We start from the raw sequence: 14,723 nt of genomic DNA on the forward strand, positions 1-14,723 counted from the left end.
TAGATGGTTGTCGTACTCTACGTCAGCTTGCATCAGCTTCTTGGTAGTGTTAGCGACCAGACTTTTGAAGACTGGTGTGTGAGACCTTGTGTTTTCCTCCCCCAGAGCACCGCAGTTAGAGGAATACTGGCTCAGTAGTTCGGGTTATTTCAGTATCACGCATTGAAAAGTTGTCTTTTTTCCTTCCAAGTTCCCAACGGTCATAAATATTTCCCGTGTTTTCCAAGATAAAACTTGGCAAGCAGCTACTCTTGTGGCCTAGTTTACTCTCAGCTTTTGAGGTGTGGAGGAGGAGCAGCAGCTCTGGGAGTTTCATGCTCTCTGTGCTGTGGAAATGGGTCTTTCTCCTGCTCCACAGTAAAGGGTGAGGCTGGGGACCATGTCAGAAAGTTGCAGTGATAGCGTATTTCATGGCAAATGTCTCCTGCATGTGAGTTGCGGAGCAGCTGTCAATGCTAATTGAGTTTATAGCTTAGAGCAGAGGCTGGAAAAGACAATCCTATGCTTTCACTTTTAAGAGATGGGGGGCATACGTGTGAAATTTGAACCCAAAATAAAGGTTGTGGAGCTAGTCTAATCACTTGTTAACATTTAACAAGGAGTTAATTGCCTCTGTAATCCCAAAGATGTCCATTGATACCTCTTGGGCAAGTACAACTGCAAACTTCTTCAGTAAACAACGAGCTTTCTCTGCAGGCAGCACAAGTTTCTGACTCTGCAGGCTAAGAGGCGAAACTGGTGGGATCAGCTGCTGGGATAATTTGAGCCACCAGAAACAAAGGGGTGAGTCATTGCCAGTGACCAGCCAGGCACGCCAGGGCTCCAGCCGGCGCTGTCAAGTGCGGAGAGCAGCGTATGGGAGCGCTCGCATGCGCCCAGCGCGAGCTCCTGGCTCCGATTTCCTCCCAAAGGCTGTGTGTTTGGAGAAAATACTTTTTCCAGCAGAGAATTCACTGTTCCTGGGGAAACTGTAAACATATAGAAAATGTGTTGGGACCAGTGCGGAACGTGTTCGTTGACACTGTATGAACTGCGGTAACACCTTCAAGCATTCCAGCATTTGCCTTGTCTCAAATAATTTCTGAACTATACTTTATGGCAAATACGACACTAAAAGGCTTTCTCAGAAAAACTGGACTAAGGACTGTTTTTAGAAAGACCACACAAAGCTTGGCAGATAGACTGAAGTTATTTCTGCAGGGTTTATTTTCTGCATAGTTTGTTTGTATTCAGAATAAGTATGAGGCACATGCTGCTCACTTGGGCTCATCTGTTGATACAGTCGATACCACAACCACCTCAGGCAATCCTCCGTGCTGAAAAATGGCAGCAGGGACTGAGAGGGCACGGGGTGGGGGGGAGCATCTCAGTGTTCTGCACTTAATTCTTCCCTGAGTGTCCATCTGGGACCGCTGTTGGGACCTCCATCTGGGAGGATGTAGGGTCAGATCTACTGGATCTTTTGGGGTCATTTAATTACATTCTGAGCAATAAATCGGAGTGCATATTTGCAAGGGAACCACTCCCTGTGGGTAGTGTTAAGTGCCTGGTGAGATTTGGCAGCCCAAGTGCACTAAGGTAAGTTAATCTAAATGGTGTTTTATGGATTTACCTAACCTTCATGAACATCTGTGTGATCACCCTAGAATATTTAGGATGTAAAATAAGTAGAATGAGGCCTAATAGCCTTAATAATCCATTAGGGGGGGGGGAAAAAAACCACACAATTAAAAAAAAATCTAATGAGGGCCCATAAACTCTAATACTTTGGAAAGTTTTGGCAAGCTTTTACTTACTTTGGCTGTGCAATGCGAGTCAGTGAGGATATCCTGAAGGAAACAGTGTCATGAACTGGCAGGGTCAGATTGATAGATTTTTTCCAATGACCAGTTTATATCTCAAGTGCTATTTCTGTCTTGATAAATGTGTCTTATAGCTCAACCAGGGTATGCTAAATGCCTTTTCAAGCAAATGCCTGAGGATAATACTGGATATTCACTGGAATGATGTTGCAGTAAGTGCTAAAATTCGCCAAAAGTTTCAGTAATTTTTCACTTCCAAAGTTATCTAGAAAAAAAATGGAAATATTTGGGGCCAGTGTTAAGAATGAAGTCTGAGCATCTACGATGACAAGTGTCCCTGGGCAGCTGTGGAGCGTGTGAAGGGGCTGCCTGAAGGAATTTGTTTGTTGACCATTGCCTAGCGAGGAGAAGCAGAGCGGCCACCACGACATGACAGACGTGTGAAGCGTGGACAGGGCCAGACAGATGGCAGAGCCCTGTGCATGTTCTGGGTGACATCCGACGGCCTGAGATGAATTCAGATGTATAAGGTGGTTCACTGACTTGGACTCAGTCCCAAAGAAGAATTTGGCTGTTTTAATTAAAACACAAAGCCCAGGGAAGCTAAAATGTATCAAAACTCTGTTTATTACTGTCAGCAGTTAGATACCTTGTAGAAAGCAAAATACTGGTTCCTAAATCTCCTTAATGCCTAAACATTCATAACATTCATTGGCATCCATTTCTTCCTGTTCCCTTAGACTGGAGCTTGCACAAGGAGGTGTCTTTTACTTTTGATGCCAAGTGATCCTTACAAGCATAATTCTGGGTAGTCCAAATGTCTTGCTCAGAGCTGAAGCTCCTCAACTGAATCTCCTTCCAGTGGTACTAGAGACTGCAACTACTGAGGCAGAGGGGAGGGAGCCATAGGGCATTAGCCCTTTCGCACAGAGGCCCACAGCATCCTGTAAAATACTTTGGGATCTTCTGAGTTTTAAGACCAGCAGTAAATTTATCAATGTGCGATTTTCTATAATCCCTGTAAAAATTGGAAAGTCATTCTGGGGTTAATAAGTACATGCAAGTTTCTGGAAAAAAAAAAAAAAACAGAGCAGGCTTTCATCCCTGCCTTTTGATTTGTAGCATTTCATATTTTTAAAATTATCCACTCAACAAAAAGGGATAGAGAGTAATAATTGAAGAATAAAAAACAAAGCTCAAAGTAGCCTTGACAGGTTGAATTCCAAGTTTCCTGGGCTGTGAAATTAACCTGTTGTTTAATTTTGCCAGTTTTAAGAGTTTCTGTTTTAAGGGTACTCAGCCAGAAGTCGTCATTCATGTTTGTTGAAAGGACCTCCCTTGCAGGAGTAGGGTTATGACCAGACCCCCTGTGCTCAGCTTCTGATGGATGTACTCTACCATGGAGCGTGGATATGTATCATTTGAAGTGTACTTTCTGCTTGAAGGGAAGAGGCAGGAATCTGGATGCATTATACTTGAATGAAAAATCCTTTGGCAAACGTCTCTGGACATAGCAGATTCGATACCTAATGAATGTGATGGTACAACAGGTTATACTTAAAGCTCAAATGGCAAATGTAGATTTCAGGATTAAATGTACAACTACTTTCCATTCCCCTAAAATGTGCATGAGATATTTAGAGTTGACAGTTATCTAACCTGGGGCTATTTTGATAAACCCTTGAAAAACCCCATGATCCAGTTTTGTGGATTTTGGCTCAGTCTGTCTGTACACGCTCACACACATCCTCAGTTGCTACCAGCCGCCTGCCAGGCAGGAACGATGTACAGGACTGCAAGCCTAGAAGCATCCCTGGTAAATTGAAGCAGCCAGTGGTGATCTTTGAAGCGGCTAACTGCTGGATGCAGTTTTGCAGAGCTCCAGGAAATATTAGCCAGGGTCCTGGTGGCTGTGATGTTCAACATCAATGGATGTGTTCCTTGGCTGCAGGTTTTGTGGTTGCAGATGCTGAATCTTCACCACTGCGTGTTCCTGGTCCAGGATGAAGCTTGCTGGGGCAGAAGATGAGTCACTGCGGCTGCTTTCTTGCTTAGAGTGGATTACTCAAAAGTGGCCATTGAGTAAACACAGCAGCAGCTACAGGGCTGCCACAGCAGCAGCCGGTGATGAACAAGTTACGAGACAGCGACCTCCAGCAGCTTTTGGAAACAGATGGTGTGGCTAGGCTGATTCCGTCAGGTGACCTTCTCCCAGGTTACTGCTAGCACCCATCAGGGCCTGGTGAGCTCACCTGTGAGCCCCTTCTGTAGCCAGCTATTTCATGACATGGATATAAATATGTACCTTGTCTGTTAGCAGTTCTGTTTGTATTTTGTGACGTGAGATTACTGATCAGCCCACCATGAGCCTGCCAGTCGTCCTAACAATCCTGGTATAAAAAAAGAGTAGAAAACCACCTAGCGTATGGAAAGCAGGAAACTCACAGGAGTTCAACTTCTGAAGCCAGTGAAACCAAATAGATATTTCAAACATTTTGAAACCAAATAATATTTCAGCCTATCTAGGACCTAGGGCCCAGGTGAGTATCAGAGTAAATGTAATTTATCTAGGCCAAGCCTATTTATAACTTTCCTTGGAGGGACAAGGCTTGTGGGCAAATGTTACATTTTATTAGTTGATCTTATGTAGCTGGGAGAGACAGACAAGCATTTAGGCAGATGAGCTGTTTTTTGGGGTAATGCAGTAGGCCAAGTGATTTGGTAGACACAGAGAGAGCAGATTCATGCAGTAGGAAAGTTTTGCTTTTATAATCTTTTACTGAGTGTGTCCCTGTGGTTTGCAGATGCACTCCAGAGGGCTAACCATTGAGGGTTTTTCTTTCCCCAAGGGCAGCGTTGCAGCCTGGCCCAGGACCCCCTGCATGCTGTGACCCCGCTCCCTTGTGCACCTAAGCCAAGTCATGCTGGGCAGGCTTTTGTTCCTGCTCATCCTGGCTCCAGGACTCGCTTGTCCTCTCCCTCCTGGGCCTGCTGCTTGCTGTGACTAGTCTTCCCACTTTCCTGGCTGAGTGCAGGTTTGCTTCAGAGTTTTGCTTAGGCTCAGGTGCCACAGGCTTTTAGTTTAACCCCTTTGGAGCATACCAAGGAAGTTTGTCAACCAAGAAGTCTTTGCTTTTGAAGCACAAAAGCATGATCCTCCAGATTAATGGAAATCCTGACATGCGGCAACCAAATTTGGGTTGGCTGGGTTGGAGTATCTCTTGCTTCTCTCTCTCAAACTCTTACGCCCTGTGGCTGTGCTCGTCAATCAGATCTGAGGAGAAGCATGGCCCCAGAAGCCTCTCTTAAAACACAACGAGAAGGCCCCTGTCCCATGGTCTGGCTCACCAGCTTCCTCATGTTGGTTCCCCTGTGAGGCGCAGGCCAACAGTTTGGTCTGGGTTGCAAATCTGATGGATTTTTCTTCAAAAATGTGCCAAAGCTGTGCGGACTGCGGATGGATACATTTGCCTTGGGCAGGCTGAGACATGCTCGGCACACGATACAAAGCAGAGCTCATAATATGTTACAGGCATACTCTACCACATCACACCATGTGCATGTGCATAAATACATGTAAGGATCAATAAAGAAAGTAAATCGACTACATAATGCAAGGGAATACCACAGGAGTGAAATTTCATATTCTTTTGCTGAAGGAAGGCAGCCCCATGATGCACTCTGCCAGGGCAAGCAGTTGTGCTGCAAGAGCTATCACAGTGCTTGCCCCTGTGTGCTTGATGGTGGTGGAAACATGATTTAGCAAAGGGACAGAGCTAGTAATGAAAGAGATGAGCACTGTGAACAAATAGATGCCTGATGATTTCTACTTTATATGGTTTTTATCTTTACTATTCCCTGTGCACTGGGGACAATGGAAACTGATTTAGGATGCCAAAGAATAAAGAAAAGGCTTTTCTGAATTATTTCCAGTTCAGAAATTCACAACAGAGAATCTTGTGTCTCCAAATCTTACCTACGTCCTGCTCAAGTATACCAGCTAATAGAAATCACAGAGATGGCTTTTTGAAAGAGCGGTTGCAAGGAAAACCAGAGATACTGCAGAAGAACCTGGCAGCCTTTGTGTCAGCAGATAAAAAGTTGTCAAAATTATGTAACGAACAGTGTGAAAAGGAGAACCGAGTGGTCTGAACAACAGCTCACTGGGACTGGTGGGTTGGCTGGAACAAGCAGAAAGAAAACTTGAATAGTGTATAAAAATCTCTGAGGTCATTGTGAAAGAAAACAAACCCACATGCTTGTGTTTGGAACAAAGAGAAGGCCTGGTGTAATTGGTGCATGATGTAAGGATCTTGGGACTTCAAGAGGGAGAGCAAGGAGAGGACCTGGCTGTTGCCAAAAAGCTCTTACAAGTAAGTGTACCCAGCGCAGTGGCACAACTCCTATAAATCAGAAACAGAAAACGGCAGCACCAGCTGGACCTTTGGCAGACTTTCACAGGCACACTGACGGATCGAGGCTGGAAGGCGTCGCCAGTGTGGTAGTCGCTACACCAGATGCTGCAGTCACAGAGTGTTTCAGGGCTAATTGTATTACTTTTATGGTTTTTGACAGGCTTGCTAACAGCTGTATTTCTGAACTTTCTAGGGGCGCAGAGGACAGGGCAGGAGGTGGGGCTGGTAGTTAATCCAAGCTGGCAGCTGGGAAAGGAGCCTTTGAAGATTTGTCCCCCGGGGCTGGAAACATGAGCTCTCTGGCCCGGTCTGGTGGCCACGGCAAACAAAGGGTCAAATGATAAATCTCAGTTTCCAGAGGGAGACTCAGTCTGTAAAGTAAGGTGAGCTGGAGAGAAAGCTGCCGGGGAGCTCCTGTTGTCAGGGCTGTCCATCCAGCCGGAGGAAGGTGCGTGACTGCCTGGGCGAACTGCCTGTGTGTTCATCGCTGGAGGCTGCGCTTTCTACCAAATGCTTTTGTTTTCAATAAATACGACTCAGCTTTGTGAGAGTTGCCTGGAAACCTCATTGTTCCCCCTGAAGAAGCTGAGTAGCGCAGGGGCAGATGTAGCGGGGTCCTCAGGTGCTCTCGCTGCCCAGGTGGTGAGGACCAGGCCAGGCAGGACCACTGGCTTTTGCCGCAGGAAGGTGACAGCTTTAGGCTTGAGGTGCCCCTGTAGACACAAGAGGAGGAAAAGCCTTGACAGTAGCAGTGCATGTCCGTCACTGCAGACAACAAACACAGACCACCTCCTGCTTCTCCATCCCTCAGCTATTTTCACACAGCTGCTTTTAAGAAACCACGGAGGAGACAAGGCAGTTTAAAGACCAAAAAGTTTTTTCTGTGATGACAATGCTAATTGGTCCCAGCATATACGATGCAGTTCTGGTGTGAATCTAATGGCTTACCAGAAATAAAGTCATCTGCGGCTTGATGGGAATGAAAATACCAGTTACACCCTGCGGTCAAGTCGCTTTAGTCACGGCACCACCCTGGAGCCTCTACCTTGATTCACGTGGGCCAGGCTTTGCTGCTCAGCCCCATGTGCGTCATGTGTGCATCTGTCCATTGCGGGGGGAAGAAGCTCCTGCAACAAGTCTCCCAAGGGCCAAGGGGAAGTGGTTAAACACTGACTTTGCAGCATTCCCTGTTTGCCAGATCAGGCTGGGGAGGGGGGTGTGGGGCAGACCCCCCAGGTGCCTGGGTGGTGGACAGACCCCCTCCTTGGGTCCAGCAGCAGTGGTGAGAGGCAATGCTTTCTCCAGCTGCCTGGGATGCACTGCTGCTACCCGGAGACCTTGGTCACACAAGAAGTCTTGGTGGCTCTTGATGCATGTCAGGTTTGGTGACGTTGCGGCCAAGGCTGCCCAGCTGGGAGCTGGCACCAGCACCCTGCCAGAGCTGTCCCACAGCATCCAGCACAGGGACCTGGGGCAAGGGCTCCGTGCCCTCTAGCCTGGTGCTGCCTAGCTTTTAAGGCTGCATGGACCAAAACTTGCTGCAAAGACCTCTGGCTCTGACAACAGCCCTCTGCTTGTAGGTCAAAAGATATTAAAGTATTCCAAACTGCATTTCTCTGACTTCTCATCAAAAATGGCCACTATAGTTGCAGTTTAAGCTGATTCTCTAATCCCAGCACAATATTGTAAGCCCAGCTGAAATATTTGTGCAGGGGTTTTTTGTGTGTTTTATTAGTTTGGGGATTTTTTAAAATTTTACTTTCTTCATGGAATTGTAAGGCAAAACCTTTCCCTCCAATTGAAAACTCACTTGCTCATGCAATTTTTTGCTTTCCCAAGACACTGCCTGAAAAAATTTGAAAAAAAACCACCTCACCCTCCAACTCTTCCTTTTCCCTCCAAGAAGCTGTACCAAAATGCATGGTGACTCTTCCTGGTTAGAGGAAGAATTTTCTTCAGAAAACCTCAACTTTTCATAGATAGGACAAATTTAACATTGATCCACAAAGTTCTGTTTTTCAAGACAAATTGTCAGCAAAAAATGTCCACTTTAGTTGAAAGATTTGCTTTCTACTGAAAAGAAATTGAATGAAAAACAGAGTGTTGAGTCTGAAGCTTTCCAATCCAGTGCCACAAGCCTTCTCCTAGATTCACCCAAAATCTCCTGTGAAGTAGCTGGTAGAATTTCTGTGTTCTTAACTCAAAGTCTGAACCTTCATCTAAACCTCATCTGTACCCAGGGATAGCCTCCATGTGCAAACTTCATTTGCAAAATGATGTCTCTCTGGCTGTATCATTAATATTTTTAACTAACTTTTCCTGGAGATGTAAGAAGGCTTAATAGGTCCTAAAAAATGAAGTGCTTTGCTGCCTTTTTTTTTGGCAGTAAAATATTTTAAAATAACCGTAAAGCCACGGCCCCAAATCCAGACACTGAGATTCCAGAGAAGGGATCAGTAGATCAATTTTTTTCCTAAGAGACCCTGGTAATATTCTTTCCTGTTTCTGTATGGGAAGTACAGAGAAAACCCAAACATGACTGGCAACTTTAAGACATTTCTTGCAAATTTTCTGTATAAATGAGTGTCTAATCAAATGTGAATTCCCAAACTTCTTCTGTTTCATATTTCCTTAATACTGTTTCTCTTGGAGCTCACTGCTTCTATGCATTGTTTCTTGTAAAGCTGCACTGTTGCTGAACTAAGCAAACAGCTGTGTCAGATATAAACCCCACAGAGTCTAACATGTCTGTGGTTACCCTTCCAAATTGTTACAGAGGAAATATATCATTGAAAAGCTAACTGGTAATTTTAGTTATCCCAGTTGGTTTTTTTCATTTTGTCAATGGAATTTGGTTTAGTTTATTAGCCAGTGTCTGGCATTTTGTCTTGTTTGTGTTATTTACAGAGAAAGTAATCAGTGTAGTTTCTGCACTGTTTTGGGGATAAAGTAGTGTTGCTGGTTTCAACCCCCCTTCCCCTAAGCCATTGATATAATCACTGCTGACTGATGTATTGATGCCTATTTGTTAAGTAAATAAAAAAAAATTAAATACAGATTTGGAAAATTTGGGTGAATGACTCATAAAGTTAATGTATCACCAACTGTAATTGAGAGAGACTCTGTACGGAACTGCTTATTAGAGCAGCAAGATGAGAGACCTGCATACAGAAAGATTTTAAAGGTCTCATTTTGCGAGTTTTACTGCCGCAATGCATAGTTGCATTGAGGAGGGATAGGTTTGAAGCACTGGGTCCTAATCCCCCCTGGGCTCAATACTTTTGCTTGGGCATGGAGGAATGTAAAATGAACGCATGCTTGGTCCTGTACAGTTTGATTCAGCTGTCAAGGACAAGACGGGGAAGTTACGCAGTAGCTAGAAAGTCATTGTAGGAAAGTGGGTAAAAAGTGCATTACTCGCCAGCCTGAGTAGTGAGTGAGTGGTGAGTGAAATACATCTGGGAGTCCCTTTTCTCCCATCTCTTCTCCTGGCTGTAGGTGTTTGCGTTCACCGGGGAACTGCTAGCTGTTAGCAATCAAAGGTAGGTAGTGGTCCCTGGCTTTTGTCATCTGTGGAGAAGCTTGTATGGTGTCTTCACCATAATGGCAAAAAACCATGCCATTCTCTAAAAATGGAAAGAAAGTGCAGCTTTCTGGTATTTGCACAGCCCCTTATACTGCTTAGGGATGCATCTACCCCCTGAGCAAGTAATTCCCAGAAATTGTATGCTCGTGTTTCTGTGTCATCAGGCTTTTCCTAGCATTTTGTGACTACCTCTTTTGCTTTCCTGTGATTTTGAAGAGTAGCCCTCTCTTGAAAATTGCTGAATGACTGCTATAAATTAAGCACTATGGGCATTTGGAGGAGGAGGATTTTGAGGAAAAAGCTCGTGTGGCATGCTGCAAAGTGAAGCTGCATGAAGCTCATTTTTAATGAGAGATTTCAGGCTACAGCACTGTGCATTCATCAAATTCTCTATACACTGCTAAATATCCTTCTGTTACTCCCACAAAGAAGCGTGGAAAGTTGTCTGCTTCTTTACTCCAAGGAACCCTCTCTTCACATTGATTTGCTCTCACAATTGCTCTGTGTCAGTCCTTGAGGTCTGCATTGTGAGACCTTCCTTTCTGCAGCAATGGCACATGTCGTTGCTGTTACTGAAATACAGTTTAGTATAAAAGCCATTTAGTCAATGCCAGCATTCATTTGGAAGAAGTTTAATATTAGCATTTTCTGAGCTTGATACTGCAAAGTGCCAGGCTCCCTGATCCTGATTAGCAAGGCATTTAAACTTACACATAAAGCTCTCTATCAGTGCTCCCATTGATTTCTGTGGAGCCAATCACACATTTAAACTTCCAGAAGATGCTAAAATGATTAGCAGCCTGGGGGTGAGAGCACTCCGTTCTAAGTTCTGGGAACTTAATGAATAGGTCAAATTAATCTTTTAAAAAAGCACAACTGGAAAAAAAAAAACAAAACTGATTAAAAAGAGAGTTCATGATCTTTGTTCTCATGTCAGTGGGGAATCAGACCAAGTGAGAGCAAGTGTACAGCAAACAGAGAACGCAGAATCAAGTTTATAGTAACATAATCATCCTGACAGAAAACTCTTAAGAGGTTTTCTTTCTCTTTTAAATCACTATTTTTGTGGAAGAACCTTAGTCTACTTATAATTAAGTCTTAAATCCAGACAGCCATTTAAGCCTCATAGCTGGTAATTTGAGGTCTTCATGTGAATGTGTTTTCCTATGTCGACACTAATTTATTTCTGGAAAAAAAAAAGATGAATATTATAAGAAGGCTCTGTTTCCTATGGGGTTTCTCATAAAGTTCAGACAAAAATAGGACTGAAATCTAAACTGAAATTGCCAGGCATGGATTCTGAATTGTAGGTTTCTTTCTAAGCAAAATGATCCAAATTCAGACTAGCCTAAAAACACAGATTCCTCGTCTAAACTGGATATTGCCACTTATATCAATTAAACACAAATGTGTGAGAAGCATTTGACTTCCAATAGAGCCTTGTGATTTCCCTCTATCCTCCATGCATGTGAAAAAAAATGCATACCGTGGACTAGCACATGTCAGCAAATAAATACTGTGCATGCTAACTCTTGTGAACTAAGTGGGTATCTGTATGCAAGTGGATGTTTTATGCACTCACATTTTATGTAGTGGCAGATTAAATATTTGGCAGGCACATTAGGTGCCTATTTTTAAATATTTATTCCTGTGTTTATTTTTCTTTCATATGCTGCTGCAGTAACAAGTTACTCTTACTTAACCAGTGATTTTGTATATTCCTCCAAGAGACTAAAAGCAGACACAGAAGATACAAAGAGAAATTATGGTAAGAGGCAAAAAAATTCCATTCCCTAAAAAGGGAAAGAAAATGTAGCTTTTCTGTATTTACACGGCCCCTTATAAAGCTTAGGGCTGCATCTACCCCCAAAGTAAGTAGCAATCATTTATCTTACATCTGTTAAACAAAAATGTACAGTACAAATGGGTTGCTGTGCACAGTGTCTGCAGGTGAGAGAGGGAGCAGATGCAGGGGGATGCTGTAACATGCACCGCCTAAGGAATCAGGTGTTGTCAGAGATGCTGCCCGCTCCTGGCATCTTCCCGGGGGCGTACGGGAGAGGACTTTGGGAACGTCATAGACCAGATCTGTACCTGCTGTTTGCCTTGCGGGGGGCAGTGACTGTCCATGCGGATGATGTTTTTCACATCAGAGAGAATACTTTTGAAAAGGCAATAGAGGAGCTCCTAGGAAGCAACCCCAGGGTTGCTTGGTAGAGTTGGAGGGTTCAGGCAAGATTTGGGAGGGGACGGTGTGCCTCAAAGGCAAGCAATATATTTAACATCAGTCTGACTGCTGATGTGTCCAAGTTAAGCATGTGCTTACATATGTGTGGAAACTGAGCCAAGCTCTGTGGTCAAGTGAAATGAGATTAAAGAAGAAGAAATAGATGCTCTGGGGAGTCTAAAGACGATAGGTGTGATGTGCTGCTGGGTGAAGGGCTGACTCGACAGTCTCTGACAGCTCTTACGACTCTTGTTTGCAGCCTGGCTGAGAATTAGTATCAGGAATGGGATTTGTCTGATTTACATTGCCACTAGGTTACGAGGCTCATTTTCCAGATCATCTATGGGATGATGTTTCAGACATGGATGTCCTAACTTGTTTTGTTGGGTTTTTAAAAATTGTCTTTCTCTCTCTGTTTCGCTTGTTTCTGGCATTGCATTCCAGGTTTCTGTGACTCCTGTATCCTGTTTTACTCTCCTGATCTTGGTTTTGATGTGTTAGTAAAGTCTGCAGGATCAGGCTTCTGTTTCACTGTGATTTATTTACTGTTGCCTCCTTTTTCTATATGTTGCTTCTTTGGCTTTTTTTTTGGCCTCCTTGTGCATTTTTAGCTTGTCATCACAGCCTTTCTTTTGTTTTTATAGACAAGGTTATGTTTTAGGCCCTGCTCCTAAAATATCCATCCAGAGACTAATTTTGAAATAATCCCATTGAGACTGCTGATATGTTTAAATGTAGCTTTACATTTAGCACTTTTCTGAATCAGCAGATTTGTATATGTTAGTTTTACTAGTCGAAGAGTGTCTTTCTAGTTCTCTTCTTTGACACCAGAAATGCTTTAAAAGTTTTTGGCTGCAATGTCTTTTTTATGTATTGTTTTAAAATCTAAATTATAAAAATGAAGTTAAAAAGTTTTAATCTGTAAACCAACTAAATATTCCTGCATTCCTAAATATACTTGCTCAACGAATGAGTGGCGGTCTCAATCTCCTGACCTAGCCCTAGGACAACTGTTCCAATACCTATTTATAAATAAGTACTTTTGTCCAGGGATGCAAAAGCAAAGCCTCTGACATTTATTATTCTGATGTGTGTCTGTTCCCAGGACATTACATTTCTGTGGATACATCTTACGAGGGTGAGAAAGCAGTGCTGTCCAGCCCTGAGCTGTACTCGGAGGAGTGGAGCTGTATCAGACTGATTTATCAGATAGCAACGACTTCAGAGACTTCCCCTGATCCTGCCAGGCTGAACCTGTACCTGAGGCAGGAAGGAGAGAGCTTTGATCGTTTGCTATGGTCAGCCAAGGAGCCTTCAGATAGCTGGCTCATAGCTAGCTTAGATTTAACGAACAGCACAAAGAAGTACAAGGTAAGCCCGATTTTAGAAGACGCCACAGGCTTTATGGTGCGTGTGTTGGGGTCCACGAACTGCTTTTTGAACTGCTCTGCGCCCTATTCTTGGCTTTCACCTCTAGGGCTGTGAGTCAGCCAACCCCTCTGTCCCTAAAATGAGCGAGCAGAGCTGGCTCGACTCAGGCAGTCAGAGCTCTTCCCAGCGAACGCGTGGTGCGGCTCACGGGAAAGCTCGGCCAGCTGAGCCGTGCAGTGAGGATGCCTCACCTCGTGGCAGCCCTGCGGAGCTGCTGGAGTCCTGCAGCAGATACGGGACCTCGCAGGTCTGTGGGGCTGCAGCTGCGCTCACTCATTCCTGTCCTTTTGCCCTTCTGGGAGGAGTCAGAAGCTGAGAGGAGAGTATTTCTACCCAAAACCCACCACGGCGCATCTCTCACAATAACGTCCTGTATAGCCACAGCTGAGGAATCTGGAGTCTCATACTCTTATATGAAGTGTGGGATTTTTTGGCCTTGTCTCATTGTCATTCAGTGTGCCTTCTGTCCTCAAGGAAGGGCATTGGCTCCATCTTTTGTGCGTTCTGCCAAGCTCTTCCAGCAAAAGCACCTCTCCTGACCGTAAGGATGATGAGCCCCTCACATATATTTAATTTGTTCTCCTGTTTATCCTGTTTAAATGTCCAGGGTGATAATGGAAATACTGAAACCCTAAAATTTACAGTTTGGTTTGTATTGTGCAGATTGTACTGGAAGGTGAAATGGGACAAGATAAATCTGCCAGTATAGCAGTTTTTGAAATTAAAATAACTCCTGGATATTGTATTGGTAAGTACTGTCTCCTCAGCTCTCATATTCTCTGCATAGAAAAAAGTGCCTTGTTGGCAGTTTTAAAACTGAATTAAGGTCTGGGTTTAGAAAAAAGACAATGGCTTTTTCCTTATTGGAAAGTAGGCTGCCATATTTGATATAGGTATTTTTTAAGCTAAGGTTGCATACACTAATACGTGTTTTTATTCACCTGTCTCTGTGATATATATATATAGATATTTCACATACCATAATTAATTCTAAAGCTATTTATTGTTCAAGCAGGAACAAGTGTTACATTTTCACAAAACTAGAGTGCTGCAAATATTAGACATAACAGCTGTGACATTATTTCTGCTGTCTGCCTGCTCATGCTTCCTTACAGTGGCATCTTGCAGGCTGCAGAGTCAAGACTCTGTTGATATTTACAATTACTGCTAATTCCTCATGACATTTGCCAAAAACCGCTAATGAAGTTCAGTGGCTAGGAGGCTGGGAGACCTTTGCATTTCTGGAGAGCTCTGGTGGAGTC

At 43.8% G+C, this 14,723-nt stretch overlaps 1 protein-coding gene across 2 annotated transcripts in view; it reads left to right on the forward strand.

The window, feature by feature from the left end:
• MAMDC2 (MAM domain containing 2) overlaps positions 1-14,723 on the forward strand; it is a 63,001-nt gene that overhangs the window by 18,836 nt on the left and 29,442 nt on the right. For both annotated transcript variants that reach the window (XM_087742013.1, XM_087742014.1), the window contains exons 3-4: positions 13,136-13,401; positions 14,125-14,209. In XM_087742013.1, the coding sequence (XP_087598139.1) occupies positions 13,136-13,401; positions 14,125-14,209 (351 nt within the window). The remainder of the gene's footprint in view (positions 1-13,135; positions 13,402-14,124; positions 14,210-14,723) is intronic.

The sequence above is a fragment of the Nipponia nippon genome, unplaced genomic scaffold (genome assembly GCF_047370975.1).
Source record: "Nipponia nippon isolate SJK-2023a ecotype South Korea unplaced genomic scaffold, ASM4737097v1 scaffold_8, whole genome shotgun sequence".
In the NCBI taxonomy this organism is placed as follows: Eukaryota; Metazoa; Chordata; class Aves; order Pelecaniformes; family Threskiornithidae; genus Nipponia; species Nipponia nippon.